General features: G+C 39.2%; 1 protein-coding gene across 1 annotated transcript in view; it reads left to right on the top strand.

The window, feature by feature from the left end:
• The window catches only part of LOC126237062 (DNA polymerase delta subunit 3-like), a 71,217-nt gene that overhangs the window by 19,291 nt on the left and 26,109 nt on the right, over positions 1 to 25,817 (top strand). Inside the window, exons 5-7 of the mRNA XM_049946848.1 lie at positions 16,611 to 16,769; positions 17,509 to 17,953; positions 22,969 to 23,157. Coding sequence (XP_049802805.1) covers positions 16,611 to 16,769; positions 17,509 to 17,953; positions 22,969 to 23,157 — 793 coding nt within the window. The remainder of the gene's footprint in view (positions 1 to 16,610; positions 16,770 to 17,508; positions 17,954 to 22,968; positions 23,158 to 25,817) is intronic.

Here is a 25,817-nt window from a genome sequence, read left to right as displayed (position 1 = left end):
GTAGACTTTCCGTATAGTTCATTTAAGGCCATACATTATTGCATACGAAATGTAACCAATATATCTAAATTGTATTTAAAGTTGAGACCGGAATGATATATCTTTTCTTTCTTGAGGTATTGGTTGTTATATCCGCGGACGGTTCGCTTGCGGCGCGTCCGAATCTTTCCTGCGCTTCAGGAATCAAGGAGTCGTAAAAGTCATCGTACCTTGTAAAAGGTTCAAGATATTGAAACGATGAATTTTGGAAATGACAGCACACAGAGAGGACTATTCTATATATATGATTAACACTCGATAAGGTTTTGTAAACGCGTGAACAGAGCGAAAACAAGACTCCCTTTAACTTACACCATGGGGTTTTCTCCAAATTTTCATAGTCGAACAAAGGGAGAGAGACAGGTAAACGGGGTATCAAAGTGACCAGCATGAGGTCTAATTTGGCTTGAAAAAATTTAACTGCTTGAAAGTAATCAGGGTAATTAATGAAGACTTAATTAATAAGCTGAGGAAAAATTGAAATGTTTCACGAAAAGCTGCTGTAAATGCAGTGTCAAAAAGTTCATCTGTTCACACGATGTTGCACATAAAAAGATACATTGGAGCAGTATTTAAATGTCAAAAAGGTTTGCTTCAAATTAAGTACATCAGAAAGGCAAATGAGGAGTCAGTAAGATCATGCTATCTGAATTAAACTTGAAATTAAAAAATGAAAGAAATTTTATTAAATGAGTAGACCAGAGAAACGTTCCGCGTACCTTTGAAGAATTTTCGAAATCATGAACAGAAAATGAGGTGCACCAAACGTTTCCCTAATATTTTTTATTTCATACTTTTAGACAAATCATTACACAAAACGTTTGACTTTCTTTTCAAAAATTTATGCTTTACTTTTACAGACTATTTAGAGTAATTGCAACGCTTGGCCTTAACATTGACTGCTGATGAATTATTTTTGCAACATCAAATATCTGTAAAATTTCATGGTTCATTGTAATTTATTAGGAATTAAATGTGTGTGATATACTGGGATAGGTGTGAAGATCAAGTTCTTTGGTGAGGTCTTAAAAATATACTTAGCGATACAGTGTAAACAGTATACGTAAAACTCAGTATACAGAATTGTAACTGAGTCAGTAAAAATATAAGAAGGACTCGGAATCGAACCCAGGACCATTTCCTACCACGTAATTACGAACTGTATACACTACCCCTACACCACAGCTAGCTTTTGTTCACTGGTATCAGTCCGTGTACTTATGTTTGTATTTAGCGTAGTCAGTCATGTACTAGTCATTCCTCCGCATTTATTGGCTGTTAAAAGTTCTTGATCATGTAAAAAAACATTCATATTTAATTTATTGATGAGATAGTCGAATGCTCCTCTGCTCATTCACATGTATTTGAAGAATTTGTCTGGTGATCTTCGTAGTTGATGATATTTATGAAATTCTCCATGGAGATTCCTCCCTTTGTAAATTTCATGCACGGCATTCCTTTTTGCTTTATTTTCTTTAGTAAACCTAATTCGGTAGCCTTACTCTCCAGCTACAGTATTCTACAGGTTAAGGACGCCATTTTATAGAAACAGTTGGTTGGCTCTAAGCCTCCATCTTGTAGCGCGACATGGTCGCTCGCATGCAGGATACCCCAGCTTTTTGCCCGATACTGCTGCTTGTCGCTGGAGTGTCACATATCCAGAAGTCGCTCGCTTCTGTCGCTCACGGAGGACACGGCCTTAGTGCAGAACTTCCATGTAAGTGCTTTACGTACATCCCAATTTTCTGCTCTTGAGTCTATAGAGGATCATACAATGTCTAATCACATTAATGTGAACACCTGTCAAAAGCCTGAATAACCACCTTTTGCAGTGTGGGCCAGTGTGAGATGTGCAGGAAGAGAGTTATTGAGGATCTGGAAAGTACTGACAGAGATTTGGAACCATGCAAACTCCAGTGCCGAGGCCAGCTGCACTAGGTTTCTCAGTTGAGGATCCATGGTACAAAGAGACCAATTGAGATGGTCCCACAGATTGTCAATTTGGCTTCAATCCAGGCAGTTTTATAGTGAGAACAGTAGCTCATCCCGATGCTCATCGAACCATGCGTGTACACAGCGAGTTGTGAGACATGTTGCATTGTCCTTCTGACGGATACCATTGTGCTGAGGAAAAACAAACAGCATGCAGAGGTGGACATGGTCCCCAAAAATAGATCTGTACATGCGTTGATCCATTGGTTCATGTATTTTCAATTGGTACACATTTCCATAACCATTCTTCAGCCCTCTCATCTATCAAACGTGATGCATCACAGTTGCCTCGATGTCGGGTTTGGATAACACCATTTTGCCATGCACGGTATACCTTAACCATAGCAATATCTGAGCAGTTTATGATCTTAGCTGTTTCGGAAATGCTTCCATCGTTGTCCCAAAAGCCAATGACTGCTCCATTTCGCATTACAACAACTACTGCACAACAACAACTACTGCAAAACAACAACAACAACAACAACAACAACAACAACTGCTTTGCTTTCCATGTCCCCTCAACACACATTATGTACCCTCCACTGTTAGTACTGCTGCCTGTCGTCTGTGAGTGGTAATTACACATTCACATCGAACATAGACGGTGGTCATATTAATGGGGGGAGGGGGGTGATGAAAGGCCATTTTTTTTTCCTTGAATAACTTGAAAATTTCAGCTCCCAGTACAAAACTGAACTACTTTTTTCTGCAAGAAAGGCACTATTCATTTTTCTCTCTAGGACTAATAGTTTCCACAATGCAGAGGAAGCAAAAATTGTAGATTATTAAAAATATTGTTGTATCGGTATAAAAATAATATCTTTAAATGAAGTTTTTTAAAAATGGATATTAAATGTGTTTACCACATGTAAGTTTAGTGGAGCCATATTAAGATACAAATTGTGTTTTGGTGTGTAACAGGGTGGAGGAGGGAAACGTGTGTGGTAGAAGCGCGAAGGAAGGTAGGTCCCCAAATTGTGTTCATGTACTTACCTCCTTCACAGGCCTGCAGACTTCGTTGAGCAGGAGATTCCCTACTCTTATCTACCCCACTACATCACAAGAAACAACTACAGGATGTTTCATAAGGTTATGTGGACTCTCCACAGCACATCTTATGAATCACTGGCGACTTAGTGCACAGACATTCCGTTGAAGTGTTTACTTCACACAAAATGTGTTAAATTACATGGAATGCAGATATGAGTTACTAATAACAGTAATGCATATGCACAGAATCTGTGTAAATCTTTGCACACTGTTCTACAATAATAGAGGAAAAGGTGATTCATAGTCGTCCTGTATGGCAGCTGTAGTATTGTTCCAGGAAAGGCAACTTCCCCCACCATGAGCACTACTTGTTTTTCTTTTTACAAACAAAGTATACGTTACCAGCATTTCCTGTCCAGTTCTCTTATGTGAGTAGACAAAATAACTTCACTGAGCTCATGTTTTTACAGGTTGTTGCAGGGGAAGTTGTGCTGAGAAATAATTGTTACGATTGGCTAATGTCAATGTTAAATTACTTGGAAACTGTGCAACGTATTGATTTTTTTTTCTTAACAGTTATTTATCAGCACAACCTGCCCTGCATCACCCTTACAAGCATCTCAGATCGTTTCTGATCACCCTGTGTGGTGGAAGTATTTAAGTTTTTTAGGTGAGTACTTATTTCAAGTTGTTAAGTGAGCTATTACGGAAAAGAGCTCAACAGATGGAGCTGTGAACTGTCTTTTCCAAGTGTAACATGCTATCAATATGCATTCAACAATTTCAGTTTCATTGTCTCTACTATCACTGTCTGGAATACTTTCCATAACATGAGAGGTATCAAATGGATCACCCCAGCCCAGAGCCTTCAGTTGTCTCCCTCCACAGCAGAATTACGTCACAGAACTTCAGGTATTTCAATGTAAATCAAGCACTGCATTACAGCAGATTACCATTCTACATGATCAGTTTCATTCCATCAGACATATTCACACTCACCTTGGAAGATTTGCTGTGGATGTGTGGTAAGTAGCTCCACTCAGTGCTGCACACTGCAGAAGTGCCAGAAATTCCTGAATATGAAAGATTTATGCAGTGTACCAGTAACACAGTTAATGGTGAGAGAAGTGCAGCAGCGTTTTTGGTAGAACAGTGTGTAGAGTGTGCATAGATTCTGTTCATGTGTTTTGCTTGCATTAATATTATTAACTCATATCTGCCTTACATGCAGCGTTAACACACTTTGTGAAAAATAATTCCCCCTCCTTCCAGGAACGTCCGTGCACTGCGTCAGCAGTTATTCAGAAGACATCCCTGGGAGGATCTGTATAACCTTGTGAAACATCCTGTAGTTGCTTTTTGTGACATAATGGGGTAGAAAAAGGAGGCAGGGTGTATATGATCCGGGATAAACCTGAGAATTTTTAGAATTCTGGAAATTTTTTCATTGTTTTAGTTTTCAGTTAAATTTTTGTAACTTTGACTGGTAAGAACCAATACTCTAACAAAAGATATTACTGTATCATGCTACTGCAGAATGATACTGCACCAATAAAACATGAACAAGAGAAAAAAAAGAAAATAAAACTTAAGTTACAAAGGAAATGTGCCATATGCAACAACAAAACACACTGCTCATACAAGCGTTTGCCATCAGCAAAATGTTGCCAAGGCTTTAGGAAGACTATGCAATGGTTCATAGCAACAAATTGCCTCAGATGAGTGTGACATCACAGCTGCTTACATTAGATTGGTTTGAGCAGTTGCAAGCGAGCTCATGTCCATGCGCAATTGAGTCGCTTGTGAGTAGTACCTTCTCCCGCTTCTGGCTACGGACATGTGGCAGTTAGCTGCAACAAGCAGCCAGAGGCTACTTGGAAAAATTTTACTGGCGCGCATAAGCTGCCAGATTCATGCATGCACAACAGGCTGTTATCTAGTGGGCGGGGGGCAAACCAGGGTATCTGTCCGGGTGCCAGTTTCATATTCTTTAGGAAAAAGACGTTGTTTCACAAAGCACCTAACATCCAGCGCACATTGGTCTAGCGAGTATTCATATGATTTTGAAACGCATCCCTGTTGGTTTTTGAACAAATTCTAAGTTTATTTCTAAATGAATAAGTTGATTTTTGAATGTGTGCATAGTGTATGTGCTGTCTCTGCCACAGGAATTTCCACCGTGTCTAGAAATAAACTTTGCTGCAGAGGAAAGGGGACAGGGCTATACGAGATGAGCGGAATAAAGCGGAACGGGTGAATGCCAATCACTGTTTATGTGGTTGACTGGGTTTGCGAATGATCAGCATTGTTATAATTACTAGTGAAATCCACAGATTCAGACTACCAGAGTGGAAATAAATGACTAACAGGAATAACAGATAAGAAAGGTTACGTATTATCTTCTCAGTGTATCCAAGAAAATGAAATTTTGGCAGAAAATTTTTGACCAGACCGCTACTCTAGTAAGGGCTAGTTGGATTGTCCCCGGCTAGCAGCTGCTAAAGTTCTGTTCTGAGAGTAGCATGGAAAATGCGTTGTGCGAACATGTAACAACACCTAACCAGATAATAAACGCAAGATAACTAAACCAGTGATTGTGGCAGGATTAGTGAAGTTAAACGGAGAATAAGTTTTGACACTAATAATAATAATAATAATAATAATGTTTATCTGTCCATGTTAACTTTACAGTCTTGGACATCGCCATTTTTTGTGCAATTATATCAAGATCATGTCATTCCAAGAATGAATATATACATCAAGTAGCACATTGTATATCATTCCATGCAATAATGTTATAAACATATCAGCACATTATATATCACTCCATACATATAATGATTTTATACATCAATTAGCCAATTATAACAATACCCCGAGCGGTTCTAGGCGCTACAGTCTGGAACCGCGCGACCACTACGGTCGCAGGTTCGAATCCTGCCTCGGGCGTGGATGTGTGTGATGTCCATGATGTCCTTAGGTTAGTTAGGTTTAAGTAGTTCTAAGTTCTAGGGGACTTATGACCTCAGAAGTTGAGTCCCATAGTGCTCAGAGCCATTTATAACAATACCACCACTAATATAATGCAGTATGTAAAAGAATAAACTAAGAGTACTGCACCTCAGAATTCTTTTAATGAGTATAAACATCTTTATATTAACAAATTTTTCAACTTGCCCTTGAAAAGATTGCCTTGGAGTTGCTTTATATTTTTTGGCTACTTATCATAGAATTGTCTCCCAGTTACATATGGACTGTGGTCTGTAGCTTTCTTGTTAGTCCGTATCCTATGATAGTCACTTTTGGCTCGAGTATTGTAATTATGGGTGTCACTGTTCTTTACACTATTTTCCTCGTTCTCTTTTACAAACATTATGGTCTTAAATACATACAATGAGTACACAGTCAGTAATTTATAATTTTTGAAATAGTCCCTACGGAACTGGCATTTGCTTATATTAGCAATTATCCTAACTGCTCTTTTTTGAAGCCTGAAAATGCGATCCATATAGACAGTGGGTGCCCCACCCCAGACCTCGATCCCATATTACAGATGGGAGTGTATTAACCCATAGTACACTTGTTTAAGGACAAGGGGAGCTATTATATTTGCAAGACGTTTTAGTAAGTAAATATTACTAGAAACCTTTTTACAGGTGGAGCCGACATGCTCTTTCCAAGTGAGATGTTCATCAATCAATATGCCTAAAAAATGTTTGTCAGATGTTTCAACTGTAGGAAGTGATTGAGTATGAGTATTATTAAAATGTAGCAAGAACTTTATTACTACAGTCTTGTCTTTATTCAGTGTAAGCTTATTCACTGTTAGTTGTTCTGTGATCATTTCAAAGTTCTCTTTGTTGGTTTGGAGTGCTGCTACACTGGTTCGAGCCTGGCCCTCCCCTCATTGGTCATTTACTAGTCGGTAGTTATAAATATTATGTTATTTGTGATAATAAAATTTTGTAGACTGCCAAATAACACTCTAAATTTAATAAAAGTTCATCTGATTACATGTATTTTTCCCATTATATCAATTGTAATATAAATAGTAAAGAATATGACTGTGTTGGGGGGGAGGGGAGTGACGAATGGGACTCGATCCAGTGACCAACGATTATGGGGCTTGGACGTTAACCACTTGGCTACCTCCGCTTCATGATAATAACGGCCACGCACAGGTGCATATCTGACGGCCATAATTATCTTGAGATTTTCTCAATAACGCTTGAGAAGTACGCGCTACTGCTTATACTTTTTGTTGTCCTCGTGGAGTACTACGAGTGTACGAAGTTTACAGTAAATCCGAATTCCAAATGTCATGGCCTCCCCTTGATAGACGTTGTACACACATTTAAAATTTGTTTTTAACCCACTGCATTTAAAGACAAATATTAATCTTGTACTGTTAGAACAATATTTTTAATAATCTGCAATTTTCCGTCCCCTACAGTGGATAAATAATTAGTCTTAGTGGGGGAAAAATATCATTTAATGTAGTTTAGTTTTGTACTGTAAACATTTTTCACTAGAAGCTGCAGTTTTCGAGTTATTTCGAGAAAAACATAAAGTGACCTTAAAACGTCTGCATCCCCATCCTGCACCCACCCCAACGCTCACATCCCACCGGTCAGGATTTTTAGCATTCTGTTCTGGACACTCCCTCCTAGCAGTGTGCGAAAACTTGGGGCTGTGTCTTCATTGATTGAGCTAGTAGCTATAAATTATTGTTCATATCATGTCGGAAGGTGACCCAGTTGAAGCCATTTTGTGTCTCCTCCGTCATTGATCAGTATCAGCCAATAAGTCTTAGTCTCCTTCCAATCACATCGGCATTAGCTGCATTAGATGGCGATAGCTGCTCTCCTTCACACAGTGCTGTTGCAGGCCACAGTTTCATTCATAGAGCAACAACATTGTTTGTTGGAGCTGAACTGTCACTGATATTTTGTGGTAATGATGTCTTTGTGAATGTGCGAGTGTAAGCACTCAAGTGTGATCTATATATAAATATATCGCGTGATGGCAATGAATATGAAGTGCTCCACAGTCAGGCAAGTGGGTTTATTCATGTGTTCATAGACTTCTTGTAATGTGAAACTGAAAGCAGGACTTCTGTTGTTAATTTTTTTGAAGTTAAAAATGAACTGCAAAAACATGCAACATCATCAAGAGAACTGTATAATAGATTGTAAATGAAATTATCAGAGCTGTAAAAATTTAGGAAACATTAATTTTCTGTTGCCAGGAAAGCACTCAAATCACAAGAAAGTGAATGTTACTGTGTCCCATCGCTGTCACTGTGATAACAGTAATCCATGGTTTTTAAAATGCACAGTTTAATAAAAAAAAATGCTGTTTGTTAAAATAATCGATTGGATAATTGCTGTATGAGAACTTATTACCTTTTATTGAATTTGTTTCTTTATTTCCAATTTAAGATCACAGAAAATTGCCTTCAGACTATCAATTTCCATCTTTATTGAATTTGTACCCCAATAAATTTGCAGATATAGACACTTCTTATGAGTGGCATTTCTATCGTTTTGGACAGATTGCTCAAATAGAAACAGCAATTTTGTATTACTATAGTACAGTCCACATGGCACTAAAACTACAAAAGTAGTAACTGGTTTTGATGACTTTGTCATCAGGCAACCGTCTACTTGGGAAAAATCATGTCTTCATGATGCCATGTCAACTGTTCAGTGTCTCCTGTTAGGCTCAGTGTAAAGCATCTAGTCCTATAACTGTGCAGCATCTAATCCAGCATCGTAAATACAAGAAGTACCTGAAAATTTGTTTGAAACAAGTTCCATCATTTGTAATTTTCTCCTAAACTTGAATATAAACATGATGTTACATATCCATTTGAATCTGATATTTGGCTACAATAACATGTTGTATTATTTGGCAATGTGGAATGTGTCCTTCTCTTCCTGTACATGGCAGTTTACCAATATCACATCCATTATTGTTCACCATGGTATGTTCTGTAGGAAATAACGAGTTATTGTACTGATGAATGCATTAGAGAACAAAATTATTTGCATTATGAATCTATTCTGTAACATGGTTGTTGAATGGGGTTGGGGGGGGGGGGGGGAAAGAGGCAGATTAGCTGATTAGTCTACAGAAAAGAGAATGGAAGTTTAGAAAATATTACTGGGATAAATGCAGTAATATTGAGTATTTTGTATGTGCTTTGGGAAAATCTTTCTAATTGTTCCTTTGATTTTAAAGAAGCAAAATTACGCGCTTTCCTTAATGGTAACAAGAGAGGAAAAAATAAATGTCTGGAAATTGAAAGAAGAAGAAACCAGAGTAAAGTATCAGGAAATTTTAGGAAGTAAGATACTTGTAAGTGAATACGAGCCAATGGAACAGGAATAGGGGAGGATTAAGAAAAAAAAATGTGATGCTGCAATTTGTTTTTGGAAAAAAAAGAAACCTTAAAAGATGGAAACTAATACTTCAGTGAAGTGATAGAGTTAAAGGAGCACTTAAGGAAACGAACAGAGTATGTAGCATGCAGTTTTAGCAAAGACAACAGGATGGAAAGGATGAATACAATACCAAGAAGATGGTAGCAGAGGTGAGGAGGAAATTGGTGGTCAAATGGACATGTGTGATGAAGGAAAACAGCAAGGGCAACAGGAAAGTACTATATGGGTGGTGAAGACAGAGAAAGTGTGTGCATGAAAACTCCACTATAATGATGTAAATGGGAAAGAAGTAAATGATGATAAAAAATTTAAGTATTGTGGAAAGAGCACCTGCAAGCCCTTTCAAATCCAGATTACATAGTTGAGGGGCAGACCAAATAAAGAGATGGGTAAAACCAAGGAAAAGATACTGAAAAGGATTTGACTTGGCAATGGAAAGTATGAAACAAGGGAAGGCATCAAATGTAGATGAGGTGTCAACAGAAGTGGTAGAAGCAGGTGGAGTTACTGGGAAGCAGTGGCTATACCAGTTGATGAGGAATGTTTGGAGGGAAAGTGATTTACTAACAGTAAACGAAAGTATAGTGCACACATTGTGATTTGACTGATTTTAAATGGGAGTGCTGGGTGTGGTTGAAGAAAGTGTTGCTAGAGAGAGGAGTGTTGCAAAGAAAGCATGTTATCTAAGGAGTGTCTACCCTCAATGCAGATAGTTAGCTTTCTTTTCTGAGAAGTGGTTTTAGGTAATATTCGAAATGCACTGAGAATTACATCACTCTAGAAAAATTCTGTTAAAAATGAGCTGTATTAGTTGTCTCATTGACTCATTAGTTTGTGGTTTAACAGAACACGTACAAAAGCTAAATTTCATTTATTTTTTGTCATTTTGAAAATGAAATTGTTCAGAGAATATTCTTTATTATCCTACAGTGTAGTTAGCTGTTAATGTTTTTGATGATTTGTATGGGGGTTGGAGGAAACTCGCTAATATTTTATTGCACTCAGGAATAATGGTTTCAGGAAGTGTGGGAACCACTTTGTTAAACTGTGGCATTTCCTGGTCACATTGGGCTCTACTATCACAGAATATAAACATGGAGTGGGTGGATAGGCCAAAGAGTCTGTATTACAGGTCTGTTTATATTCCAAGGATCATATCTAGACACATCTGTGCCACACACTCATATATGTATTAGATACAATGTTTGCACAATTAGTATAAAAGGGCAGAATATATACAGTATTTCAGTGTACACACACTCTGCTGCTAGACTCATTGCGGCTCACTTCGTTATCGCCGCTTGCCTACGTCACTAGCTGAACGATATGGCCGGACACAGAAACAGAAGCAAGCTTGTTGCCACACTGGAACTTCTCATAGATGTTGTTAGGAAGGACCACGGCTGCAAAAGACAGCCGAGGCAGAAGCTCATCGTGCTGCAGTGCTACAAATCTCAGCAGGTGGGACATTTGCCAAAAGATGCAAGGGACTGTTTTGTGCCTCAGTGCACGGAGGCACATGATGCGCGCAATTGCCCCAAGCCACGTGGTGTGGCTGCCAGGTGTGTGAACTGCGGTGGAGCCCATGCCACAAATTTGCACAGCTGCAGCTTCTCGAAGGAGCACGGACAGCTGCTTGAAGGAGCACGGAAGTCTGAATGCCGTGAGACGCCCTGTGGCGGTGTCTGGTGACAAGACAGCCGCCTCATCCCCCCACTCTGGCGAGGGAAGTAGCCCCTTCCAAGCTGTCTTTGCGGCCGTAAGGGCCGCAATGAAAGAAGAACTTGCAGCTGTACATCGTCAGCTCCAGCAGCTGCGTGATGAACTGCGAGTGCTGAAGAAGACGTCTGTCCCCACCGCTGCCTCCCCGGCGAGGTGGCCAGAGTGGGTGGACACTGCCACGCAGACATCCACAGCCCTACCCCATGCAGAAATGCGGGAGACAGAGCATCTGCTGATGGACGTGGAGCTGCCTGCTCTCCGCTCCTGCTGTGGAGGCAGACTTGTGAGCCGAGGAATAGATGCCAACCAATTCCTCACAAGACAAGGAAGAGTCAGAGGAGGAAGACCTGCCCCAGTGCCTACCACTCCCAGACAAGCACAGCGTGCAGCCCTTCCAGAAGATCGCAGCACCTCTCAGGGATGGATCGTACCCCCATTGGGGCAGTCCATAGCCCTTCGTGCCAGTGGATGTGCCTACCGTATTTACTCGAATATAAGCCGCACTCGAATCTAAGCCGCACCTGAAAAATGAGACTCGAAATCAAGGAAAAAAAAATTCCCGAATCTAAGCCGCACCTGAAATTTGAGACTCGAAATTCAAGGGGAGAGAAGAGGTTTAGGCCGCACCTCCAAATCGAAACAAAGTTGGTCCATTGTAATATGAGACACAATTTAGGTCGAATGAATGACGATACAGCTACAGTAGTTTGGTTCGAGTCGTAAGCTTAGCAGTTAAGCTTTACCAGGTAGCCATTGCTATGCGTCAGGCGCTCCGTCCGTATTTATACGGGTACTCTCCCTTTTTCACGTGCTTCGTCTGGTTTGAATCTATTGCTTATTTTGCTTCGATCTGACAAGTGCCGTTTTCTTTGTTATAGGTGTTTACGTCACTCTAAGCTGAAAATGCATTACTGTACTGTGTCATGCATTGTTTGTCGCATTCTGATAGTGCGTGTTTACGGAAAGTCGCCGCTCGCGGCATGGCTTGCTTTTGTGCGCGCTAATGCCGCTAACAATTAAAAAAAAAAAAAAGAGAGAGAGGAATCGTCTCATTAGCGAAACAATGGCAAGAGACTGCTATTTGTTGTTGCTTACACTGCTGTTACTTTGATAATGATCAACAAGAACCAAATAATAGACTGCGTATGATAGGACATGTTCTGAACGAGAGTTTAGCGAAAATTTTTCTCCGTTTGAAAATCTTTGCGGCCGCTTCTTTAGTACATCAAATTCTGCACAGAAATTAGTCATCTTCGATTTGAAAATCTAGTCAGTTGCCGTGCTTCATTTCTGACTGTATCACTTAATACGAATATAAACATGACACGATACATATATTCTTCCGCGTTTCCTGTTGTCTCACTCCAGTTTCGTAGTTTATTAGGTAGGCAAGATTTAAATGAGATAGCAGCAAACACAAAAGAAAACATGGCAAAATGTTTATATTCGTATTATTCTTATGGTGAAGAGAATACTGCATGTGATTCACAATTCATAAAAGTTCCTATTAGCAACCATCTCTTGTCATAGGTAGGAAAAATTTCAGAACGTAGAGTTGGCCATATTGACAAACATCCCAAAGTCTTGCCAGTCGGATTTTTCGTAGTACATTGAAATTCTGCTACATTCGAAGATGAACAATACGGAGTTTGTATTTACTTCGTTGGATAATGTATGAAAATGCAGTGGTCGAAACTCGGGGCGGAGAAAAAAAGCTCGTCTTCCACCTTTAAAAAAAAAGACAAAAAAAAAAAAAATTTTACTGACGCAGAGGTTTTGGCGCCCGTATTTATCTTTGTGCCTACAAACCATGCCTGTGTAGCCCTACATATATCCGACGGCAGAAGTTAGTTGTGGCGGCACCTACCAACATTTTTCAGAACTCCCGCTTGCTTTGCACTCGATTCTAAGCCGCAGGCGGTTTTTTGGATTACAAAAACCGGAAAAAAAGTGCGGCTTAGATTCGAGTAAATACGGTAAGCCTCCCCTTCCCCACCATCAGTACGACCCTAGCCACATCCATGGCTTGTTGAACGAGGTGGTGTCCTGGAAGGATTTGCGACTCATCAGTGCCCGCCGTATCTTCATCCCCTGGACTGGGAGCACGTCTACCGCGTCTCGGAGAAGTGGGTGAAGGAAGAGTGGTGCTCCGGCAGGAAGAAGCCTGCCCCAGTTCAGGCTGCCATCGACTACTTTGCCAACCTGAGGAAGTAGCGCTATGCCCATCCAAACGTTAGGTCACCACATCACCAAAGCAGACAGAGGAGGAACAGCAGCCATGATGCTTACCCTCCGCCATACTCGGACTATATGCCAGTCCGTTTGTTAGTGCAGTGCAGTATGTCAGTGTGTAATAAAGAGAGAAAAACTGATGTTACGTGTCACAAACAACATATTGAGTAAGTTGGACATAGTGGAAAATGTGTGTCTGTCATATAAGAAGTTGTCGTCTAGGGCCTTGATGTAGTGGTGAGCAAATGTTTCATATCAAATTAGTCAATTTTACATGCAGGAAATGGAGGAAACTCAAAGCTGAACCTATTTGGTTAAGACACTGTTAACATTCTGTATGTACATTTTATTTTGTAATTTTCTGTTCATTAAGGATGTTGTCAGGATGTCTCATCATGTGAGTGTATATCTCAATTTCTTCTTGCATGTTCAGTAATTTACTTTTTTTTTTCCTTGTGAAGACTGATGATGTTTTTAGTGATGTCATTAACAAATGCTTGCATTCTCTTAAATGAGCACCAAATGCTGAAGGATTGGATTCACTAACGCACCTACATTTCCATCTATACTCTGCAAACCACTGTGAAGTGCACGGCAGAGGGTACATCCCATTATAACAGTTATTAGGGCTGCTTCCTGTTCCATTCACATATAGAGCATGGGAAGAATGATTGATTGCCTCTGTGTATGCCGTAATTAATTTAACTTAGTCCTCATGATCCCTATGAGAGCGATGTGTAGGCCATCACAGTATATACACCTAGAGTTTAAGCTGGATCTTGAAACTTTGTAATTAGGCATTCCCTGGAGGAGTTTATGCCTATCTTCAAGAGACTTTCTGCGACACTCTCCCAAGGCTCAAACAAACTTGTGACCATTTATCCTGCCCTTCTCTATATACATTCAGTGTCTACATTTAGTCCTATTTGTTATGGGTGCCACACTCTTGAGCAATATTCTAGTTCGGGCTATTAGTCAAATGCTTTTCGTAAATCAAGAAATCCTGCATTTTCTGACTGCCTTGATCCAAAGCTTTTAGTTTTGTAATGTGAGAAAAGTGTGAGTAGGGTTTCACATAATTAATGTTTTCAAAATCGCTGCTCATTGACCTGGGAGAGGCCATTCTGTTCAAGATACCTCATTGTGTTTGAACTCAGAATATGTTCTAAGATTCTACAACAAATCAGTGTTAAGAATATTTGGTACTAGTTTTGTGGATAACTGTTGTTACCCTTCTTGTAGATGTGTGCGACCGGTGCTTTCTTCCAACTACTGGGCACGGTTTTTTGTTTGAGGGACTTACGATAGATTATGTTTGGAAGAGGGGCTAACTCAGCCACAAATTCAGTGTGGAATCTGAGAGGAATTCCATCGGGCCCTTGAACTTTCTTCAATTTTAACAATTTGAGCTGTTTCTCAACTTCACTAACACAGTCACTATATGCTATTGTATATGCTCTGGATATGTTATATGCCTGGCTCTTACCTGTGTTGCATATAATGCATTATTCTACAGTGTCCTCTGTCTTCAAGCCAATTTCCAGCCTAGTTTTTTGGAATGTACAATGTACTTTTTCGGAACTGTGACCCCTGTACGGTGAAATCGTAGACAAGTCTTTTTTTTTTTGCATGCTCATTTCTCTTGTGACCCAGTCTCTATTCCTAGTTTGTTCATGCTATTTCTTGGTGTATAACCGTGTAATTAGTGTTGGGTCACATTTCTGATAAGATGAGTAGCCTAGTTTGTTTTGAAAAACTAGGCTGGGTAATCAATATTGAAGTTTAATCAATTTGCCTGTTGAGGGCCTGTAGACTACTAGGACTTACCTTGTATGTAAACTGGAGTAAAAAACTGAAAGAGCAGTTTGATACTGCACTCGTTTAGTTCTATACTTAGGAACTTAATTCCACTTTGTATATACAGTCAGCCCCTATGCTGCATGGATCCTTACTCCAGCAAGAGGACCCTCCAATGTGTGGTGCTTGTAGCGTGCAGATCATGATGCGCACATGTTATGGGACTGCATTTCATTTGCCGACCAGTGGACTGCGACGAATTTGCTGGCAGATCTGCAGTCTATTATATGTAATATTCAAACGAATGTGGTTCGAGTTTTAAAGTTTTGTGAATTGGCCAACATTTTTAACAGTATTTTAGAGAGATGTTATTAATTTGTCAACAGGGTAGCTGGCTCACCCAAGTTTTTTGTAGGTGGTCAGCCAGTCATATTTCCAGTGCTTTTCTTTTAGCTCATCTGTGTTTTAATTTCTTGATTAGCTATCTTCCCTCCTTACTGGTATTAATGCATGTGAGATAGATTGGCTGTGTGGTCATTTCGAGTGCATGCATGTACAACAATTTTAATTCATCTCCACATTTGTTTGTTTTAATAAGTGTAAGGGTACTGGTGACTCCACCATTAGGTGCCCATAAAACACACACACACACACACACACACACACACACACACACAGTTCAACTTCAGGCCAGAGAATGCTGCAGTATCCACTGGTCTACCAATTAAATATTTTACTTTAACAAGAAATACTTACAAGCTGTAGAGCACAGCATAGCATACAATGTTTTCACATAAATTTAAGTGCTGCTCATTTTGCTTGCAGCAGTTTCAGCTGTGATCTTTTCTTGCTTCCCATTGGCTTTGCGCAACTGACGCCTTTTCACCGATGAGCATTAGATACACACCGTCTTGACTGGTGCTGTCTCTGATCTAGACTTGAGCCAGAAAATGCAGTTCTTTTTTTCCCCTATAGATTATCGATGATCTTTGTGTCTGTGCATGTTACCTATAGCTGCTCATGCCAGTCTCACTGTGTGTGGCTGGAAGTATCCTTTTTTTCTGAAGACCGACTGTGGAATCCAATTCGCAGTTTAAATGACCTATTGCTGTAAAGCTGACAATTATCTCTTGCTTCTTGAAAAAGTGAGAAAGCAATTATGTTGTCATCCGCCATCATTAATATACTAATGGGTTTCCACTTTCGAAAGATAGTAATAAGCAGTGCTTTCTGAGGAAGTTCCCTTAAGGTAATAAATGTGTTGAATGAAATATTTGTTCATTCTTTACATGTGTCAGCATATTCTGTCAATGTTTAAGTATTTCATTATACTCTTCAGTGAATTAGAACTTTTCCATTAATCACGTTCATATTGTGTGTGTGGTTTTTCAGACAGAAAATTCCAACAAGCATGTAACCAATGGTGAAGCAGACACAGCAGAAAAAACTGTAGAAGGTAACAGTGCAGTTGTAAAAAATGGTCCAAAACCGGGAAGTATTGCTGCAATGTTTGCAGCTCGAGGTAGCAAGGTCCAGAAGTCATCTGAAAGTGTAAGTATTTTTACGTTTTGCTTCATTTAAAACTGCTAAAAACAGTAAAATAGGTACATGCCAAAGTAAAAAGAAAAAAAAATCAGTTCAAGTAGTGTTCAAAGTGACATAAATTGAAGAGAACAATATTTGAGATTTTGCTATCTATACAATATCTTTTTGAGTAACAACAGATCGCTACTTGCCATGTAGAGGAACGATGAGTCACAGGCACGCACACCAAAAAAAGGATGGTAGAAATATTTAAGCTCTCGGACAAAGTCCTCCTCAGAAGTAGAACTCTTATTCCGTCCTGGACTTTCCATTGTTCAATTTCCTTTTCTTAATGAAAATAACATTCTTAGTTGCATTAAAATAGCAATCATTTCTTTTCTCTTGAGTGATTTAGAAAAACCTCTGAGAAGCAGTCAGTATTCCTTCGCTCAGATTTGATGGCTGCCAAACTTGGCTAGATGTGCAGCTCTAATATTTAGTTTTGGAAAGTACATTGTAGTTTTCTTACGACATGTCTCATATTAAGTAAATGAGAATTTGCTATTTTCTTCATATATTGGTTACTGCAATGAATACAATAGTGGAACATCAGTACAGCCCTAGTACTCATGTGTTTTCTGCCACAGCTCCTTTCTCTTTGCTCAAGTAAAGCTTGTCCAGTTGTGTCCTTGTAAAAATTATTTTTTCCTCTTCATGATGCTCATATGTTTTTAGAATTAGTTTAAAAGAATCTGTATTATTTCAGTCAAAGGCACCCGCAAAATCCACTGCAAAGGGAAAGAGTGGAGGCATTGCAACATTTTTCAATAAAAATGTTGGAGAAACAAATGCTAACAACGAAAAACTTGTTAAAAACCAAACAAAAGAAGCAGCATCTGATGGAGAGAAGCCAAAAAGTGAGGAGAATGGCCATTGCCCATCACCTAAAGGGAATGATAGTCCTCCAGAAAAGAAGCGTAAGTCAGTTCCTGAAATATCAGAGCAAGAATCAACTTCAAGTAAAAGAAGAAAGATTTCAGAGGATAAAATGGATTCTGAAGAAGTAAACATGAAGTCAAAAAAAGTTGTTGATACCAAATCAAATAAAAGCAAGAAACCAAATAAAAGGAAAGAGAAGGGCAATGATAACAGTGAAAAGTCAGTCAAGAAACGGAAGAGAATAATTGTCGCTGACTCTGATAGTGATGATGGTAAGTTCAGCTGAACTATACTTTAAACTGTAATTTTTTCTTGTCAGTGAATAACATTTGTTGTCAGAATTTGCAAACATTAATGATGCTTTAAAGTGCCAAAGGCTGTGCTCAGTTATTATTATGTGGGAACCTGCCAGGAATGTTGAAAATTACTAGAGGTATAAAAGGTGAAAGAGGGAAGCTATCCTTTCTGAAACAAATATGTATATTTAAAATAAGTGAAAGACAACCACTGACCTATAGAGGATTGGTGTGTTGTGCACACAAACACGTAGAAAACCATTAATGCTTTGGAGCTCTTGCTCTTTTTTTAGTAGGAATACACGTGCGCGCGAGCGCCCACACACACACACACACACACACACACACACACACACACACACACACACGGGGAGGGAGAGAGAGAGACACACACACACACGCACGCACACACGCACACACACACACACACACACACACACACACACACACACACGGGGAGGGAGAGAGAGAGAGAGAAAGAGCGGTGCGTGCGTGTGTGTGCGCACGCTACTAGAAAGAGAGCTAGCGCTCAAACACTGGCGTTTAACTGTTTTCTATGTGCTATGCACAATTCCTCTTTAGATAACTGGCTGCCTTTCTCATATTTTATATATTTTTCCAGACAGGAATATTATCTTTACGTATGTAAGTCTGACTGATCAGTGATGTACATGTTTACATGTTTTACCATAGTAAATATATGAAGACCACTGATGATATGTCGTTTCCTCTCAGGGCTTCCTTCACCTTTTCATTGTGTGCTGCTTTATTGTAGCAAGAGGTCTTTTGTTTGCTGTCAAGTAATTTTCTACATTACTGATGCAATGTTTTATGTAGAAACACAGTTGAAATCCTTTTTGGACTGAAAGATCTGGGTGTCTAACAGCATTGTCCTGATATTTTCAATTGTTTTGCATGAAAACTTTCTGGCAAATCAGGTGGGGCAGATGAGTCTTAAGACGTTATTTACTTCTTATTTCTTAAGTGATTGCACTGCCAGTGAAGCATGTTATGTGTCACGAATTGGTGTGAAAAATATATAAGTTGTGTGATGGACTGTCAGCTTGCACTCAATTAGATGTGGAGACTTAACCAGATTATTTATTTTTAGGACAGCTATTGAAGTCTTTTTGAAATAGTAAATTAGTGAAGTATGAGTGGGGTCTGTTCAGAAATTCCAGAACATCCATAATTTTGCGCCATTGGTTTGTGGGAGTGAAATGCGGTTGACACCCCAGCACACGACTGTGTTTAGTGTGTAACTGCCGGAAGTTTAGTTGTTTTATGTCTTTTAGTTATTGTTCAGTGTTGTATTGAGCAGAACATTGTGTCACATAATTTGCAAATTTCGAGATGGCAGAGTTACAGGAGCTACATATCTGCATTAAATTTTGCGTGAAACTCAAGAAAGTCTTTACACAGACACACCAAATGAGGCGGGAAGCTTATGGCAATGAGTGCTTTAGCCATACTCGGTGTTCCGAATGGTTCACAAAAGATGTCCCTCATTCAGGACACCCTTTGGTGTCTAGCGACCCTGATGTTAGGAATGTCAGTGAAATTGTGCATGTCAATCAAAGACTGACTGTCCGAGAGATTACAGAATAATGTAACATTGCAGTTGGATCATTCATGAAATCTTGACGTAGCATCTTGGAATGCATTGTGTTGCCACCAATTTCGTCCCACAGCTCATGAGGCAAGACCAGAAATATCTTCACCTCGCAATCTGTGAAGAGCTTTTGGATCGCACAGATGAGAACTAGATGTCCTTTAAGAGAATCATAACGGGTGATAAGATGTGGGTCTGCGGTTATGATGTTGAGACCGAGGTTCAATCTTCGCAAAGGGTCGAGAAGGGTTCTTCAAGACCAAAAAGAGCTCATTAGGGCACGTCAAAAGTCAAAGCCATACTGATAGTTTTCTTTGATTCTGAAGGATTAGTTCATCATGAATTCGGGCCACAGGGACAAACTGTTAATTGAAGATATTATCAGGACAGATTGCGATGTCTGTGAGAAAGAAACGGCCTGAAATGTGGAGAGACAACTCATGGCTCTTGCATCACGATAACTCACCCACACATTCATTCTTGTTGGTGCATGACTATTGCACAAAAAACAAAATCACTGTGTTGCCTCATCCTCCGTACTCTCCAGACATGGCATCTGCAGACTTTTTTTTTATTTCCAAAGTTGCAAGCCCCATCGAAAAGACGAAGATTTGCAACGATAGATGAGATAAACGAAAATTTGCAGGCAGCACTTTGTGTGATCCAGCAAGAGGCGTATCAAGACTGCTTCCGGAAGTGGAAACAGCATTAGGAGCAGTGTATCAATTGTGGAGGAGAGTATTTCGAAGGAGACCATGCACAATAAGTAAAAGGTAAGCATAGAGAAACTTCGTGGACAAAGTTCCAGAATCTGTCGAACAGACGTATATCCCCAGATTGCCTTAGTAATAAGCATGAAGATTATAGGTGAGGAGGGGAAATACTATATTGCATAGCACGTGGACACAGGCAATTTTGAAATCTGAGTTGTGTAATGCTTACTAATTGGTGGTGATTTAGCCATGCTTGTGTTACAGCTATCAGAAGATAGTGTGTTTTATTAAAATAGACTTTTGTTCTGAGGCTATCATATTAACTAGTAATTCATTTGTATTAGTGCAGCACATATTTTTATAGCTTTCTTTCCATTATTTTATTGAACACTACGGTAAACAGAAGAGAAAAATTAATTATAAAAAAGTATATTCTCTCACATTATTTGAAACAGTCTGACAATGTGCAGGTGGTGTATAAATTCCATGCTTGTAGAAACTTACTGGTTCAGAGCTAACAATGCCATCAAGCCAGGTTTGAAGTGCATTTTTGCCCAGGAAGGAATTTTCTTGATAACTTCTTTTGTGAAATCAACCAAGTACAAGCAGGCTCTATTGTGCTGGAGCAACATGCAATGTAGTTTTCATGATAATTCTTCCAACACTGAGACCAGAAGATGTCTCAGTTGTTGGCAAAAATGCCAGCTGAGATGAACACACACTTGGGGAGCAGTTTGTAGTAGATTGCACCCTTTTTGTATCAACAGTTGCAGAATATTAGCTGTTCACACTGCCGTTTGCTCGAGGAGATGCCTTCTGTTTGGGCTTAGCCGTTAACTTCCTCTCATGAAGTTAACATAAAGACACTATAATTCGTCACTAATAGCAGCATTGCATAGGATTACCAGATGGATGAATTGAGGACATTCAAGCGAAAATGAAGATACAGCACCTCTTTGAGTTTTATTGTTTTGAATCAGACCATGTTGTACTCCTGCACATAACTTAAGAACCTTGCCCGTTGGATGAAAATGTTACAGGAAGGCTAAGTGGTAGCAGTTCATTATATTTTCCAAATATTGAGACTTCTCTGAATGTGGTATATCATTCATACCATAACAGTCTTTCCTTAATAGAAAAAATCATTTTCTGACATGATTTCTTTGATAGCGCTTGCCCCACACATGGCACAAGTGTCTTGAATGACTTCCGCTGCCATCGTCACTCTAACAAGCTGAAAGTGAACAATAAGTCTCAGTTGCGACTGTTTTGCAACACTCAAACAACGTTTGTAAGATTCAAGTATGCAAACGCCACTATGTAACTGCCAAGCATATACGTGCTATGAGCTCCAAATAAAGAATGACAATTGGTAAATGCACTAATCATAACATGTGCACCAACACTCAGAACGTAAATATTTTGATATGTCAATCCATTTTTGTTTTAGGTAACTTTTAACTGTGATGTACACACCTCAACGTTCCTCACAGTGTGTGCTGCATTAGCAATGCCTGCAACGTAGTTTATAGCTAAGTGCAACAGTAAACAGTATTATGTTAGCCAACACTAGAACAGAAATGTGCACAAGATGCGCTATGTTGCAATCAGCAGACATTAGCTGGTGTGAGACAGACTGGTGAACTAAACTCAATAATTGATTTTCATCAGTGGGTGGAGAAACTATAATGATGGTGTAGACCAAAGCTGTTTTCAGTGGGGAGGATGAGATCATTAGACTAAATAAACAGCCTTTGTACTTGACTTTCAACTCCTTGAATGTATGATTGCAGTGATCGTGATTTGAATCCCATTTTGGCCATTTTAAAAGATGCATTCTGTAATTACACTTGTAAGCCCAGTACCTATTTTTGTATTAATTTCACAAACTTTGTGATGTCATTAAGTTTAAAATTATTGCATTAACAATGACTTAAATATCTTGGCTGTTATTGGTAGATACACATGTTACTGAACCAAAGAAAGAAAAAAGCACATTGACAATTTGACACATATTGGGTGTGATGCTTCATCTTCAGGTCTTAAAAGAGGTGTACAGAAGCCATCAGCCATTCATAAGATAATCCTTTTTCTCAAAGTTGGCAAAATTTTAAACTTTTAAATGCAGTTTTCTGTATTCACATATAAAACAGAGATGAAGAAAAATTATGTGAAAGATGAAGTGAATTGTCAAGTTGTTCTCCTGAAGTTAAAATGACATCTTTGTTGGCTTCTGGGATTTGTACTCATTTTCCACACTTTTGTCATTCGAAGACATTATCAGTTCTCAAATTGTAATTCATCTCCTGTAACAGCTAATACATATTATAAGCCACTAGCTATTAAAGAGATTAAATTAGTGTCTGTGATCCCAACCAAATAGCAGCCTAATGATACAATGCCGTTTAAAGAATTTTATGAATGATTAGTTTCTTATGTTATTGGCATGAAATGTAACATTTTGCAATTTGGCTTAGTTAACTGTCATCAAATGATAGAAATATGTCTACGATATTTTAGTGCCAGAAAACTAGCAAGCTGAATGTATTTCACAATATAGTGTGTGTGTGTGTGTGTGTGTGTGTGTGTAAATTACTGTATTAACTGACAAGCGTTATCAAGAAATCAGAGTTACCTAAGGATTTCACACAAGTATTTTCTTGCAGATATATTTGAGAAAGAAGAAATCCCCGAATCACCACCACCATTAGAAGAACATGAACCTGAGCTGCCATCTCAGCGAAGTGACATGGAAGACATAATACCATGCACTCCTCAGCAAGAACTCAATAAAGGTCGGAAACGCATACGGAAGTTGGTTGATAAAACATTTATGGATGAGGATGGCTATATGAGTAAGTATCTACCCAGAGTTTCTTTTTCAGATGTGTGTTTCCTTCATCTCTTTACTTTGTGTGCTATTTTCTGATAATATCCAACCTAATACTGTCCCCTTACTACATAGTTTTCACTTGTGAGCAATAGTGATATTTAAATTTTGTGTGTAGTGAACAACTTACTTTTTTCATGTTTTTTTCATACTGATTCACACCACGTTCAAAGCATTCAGGGAAGAGCCTAGAGGTTTGTGCAAATGGCTGTTTTAGAGGTCAGTTATTTTTCGTTTAAGCTCAGTGTGAAATGAGAATTAGTTGTTGATGAATATCCTATTGTGAATTGTGTGAGTCAGTTTTGAAACACTGTGAATAGTTGGTCACCTCTTTCCATGCACAGTCATAGATCTGCTGATCTGGAATAACAACATTTTTGTATCCACTATGAAGAGGTAGGTGATGTTGTCCTTAATACTTCAGTGAACTGTTCTACCACCGATAACTGTGCCATGTTGGAGACTTTCCTACCAGTAACATTTAAAGTGAGTAAAATGACATGGTGGTTAAGGCTTTGGATTTGCATGTGCATCTACATCTACATACATACTCTGCAAGTCTCCATAAGGTGCATGGTGGAGGATACCCTGTACCACTACTAGTCATTTCCTTTCCTGTTCCACTCATATATAGAGAGAAGGAAAAACAGTTATCTATGCATCCGAATGAGCCGTAATCTGTCTAATGTGTCCAAGATGCATGTAGTTTTAGTCCATATCTGACCATCCAGATTTAACATTTTTGTGATTTCCTAATGTACTTAAAGCTAATGCTGGAGCGGTTCCTTTGAAGAGGATTTGGGTAATTTCCTTCCCTATCTTTCCCCAACCAAGCTTGTATTCCATATCTAATGACCTAGTCACTGACTGGATGTTACACCCTTATCTTCCTTCTCTTTCCTTCCTTCTTCTTAGAGTTCATGAGGCCAATCGTACTACTATCTGTATATTATTCAGAAACAGCTTTATGGATTTCACTTCTTTGAAAGTTTTCCTTTCCCTCATATTGCTGTTGTAGGTAATGAGTAGATGTAGTAGATTGAACAAGATACTGATGTATGTGTAGCCATCATTGCCATTCTCAAAATGACAAAATATCCATTCTCATTACAATCATAATTTATGTAACTTGCAAGTACTGAACTAGTCAAGCTGCCAGTGTGTGGCGGAGGGTACATGACATATCAGAGTTTTCCCCCATATTATTGCATTCACAAGTGATGCCCAATAAGAAGTATTGTAAGTACCCCTCTGTACACACCTGCATTTCCATATTTTTCAGTCATGGTTATTACGTGAGATATTAAGTTGGAGGAAGTAGTATATTTTGGACATGTAGTGGATTATGGACTAAAGAAATTGTTATAGTTAAGCTGTCTGTAATTCATACCTTTGTTATAAAGTCTCTACTGAAGTTTTTTGTGATTTCTGTAACATTCATGAACTGAATAAACAAATTTTATGATGAAAGATGCAGCTCATTTTTTAATACTCTTTATCTAACAATGGAAAGTCTGTGATGGAGCAATGACAGTTTTAGAGTGCTACTCACCATATAGTGGAAGTGCTGAATCACAGACAGGCATAAAAAAAGACTGCTAAACAGGTAAGCTTTCGTGGGATTTTTCTGGAATATGCAACATGCACAAACATAATTCACACACATTAGACCTCTGTCCCTGGCTGCCAAGGCCAAACTGTGAGTAAGTGTGCATGATGGGTGAAGCAATTTGGGTGGTGGGGGCAAGGAGGAGGTTTGGGCAGTGAGGTGAGGGGTAGCAGTTTAGGGATGGGGGATGGTAAAGTGCAAGCATATAGGGACAAGATAGGGAGAGGGTAGGGCAGCTAGGTGCAGTCAGGAGGTTTGACAGAGGTCATGGGGAGGGGAAAGGGAATGGAAAAGGAGACAAGTAAGGTGACTGTGAGTGTGTTGATGGCATATAAGGTTGTGTAGTGTTGGATTGGGAACAGGGAAAGGGATGACGGACAGTGCAGTGACTAATGAAGGTTGATGCACAGGAATGTAGGATATATTATGAGGAGAGATTCCATCTGTGCAGTTCAGAAAAGCTGATATTGATAGGAAGAATCCAGGTGGCACAGGCTGTGAAGCAGTCATTGAAGTGAAGAATGTTGTGTTGGGCAGCATGCTTAGCAATTGGGTGGTTCAGCTGTTTCTTGGCCACAGTTTGTTAGTGGCCATTCATGTGAACAGGCAGATTGTTGGTTGTTATGCCCACGGAGAATGCAGCACAGTGTTTCTGGCATAGCTTGTAGATTATATGATTACTTTCACAGGTAGCCCTGCCTATGCCGGACTGGAGTAGGTGGTGGTGGGAGGATTATGGGACAGTTATTGCATCTAGGTCTGTTACAGGGATATGAACCATGATGCAAGGGGTTGGAAGCAGGGATAGAGTAATGGAGTAGGGATGGATGAGGATATTGTGTTTCTTCGGAAGGTGGCAGAAAACTACCAGAGTGTATACAATCCAGGAAAAACTCGGGAATTTTTTCATTCGGGAGAAAACCTGGGTATTTTTCATTGTTTTAGCTGTCAGTTAAATTTTTGTAATTTTGACTAGTAAGAATTGATTCTCTAGCAAAGAATGTTAGTGTATCCTG

Source organism: Schistocerca nitens, chromosome 2 (assembly GCF_023898315.1).
Source record: "Schistocerca nitens isolate TAMUIC-IGC-003100 chromosome 2, iqSchNite1.1, whole genome shotgun sequence".
Classification (NCBI taxonomy): Eukaryota; Metazoa; Arthropoda; class Insecta; order Orthoptera; family Acrididae; genus Schistocerca; species Schistocerca nitens.
This window is presented reverse-complemented; position numbering and strand designations above follow the sequence as displayed.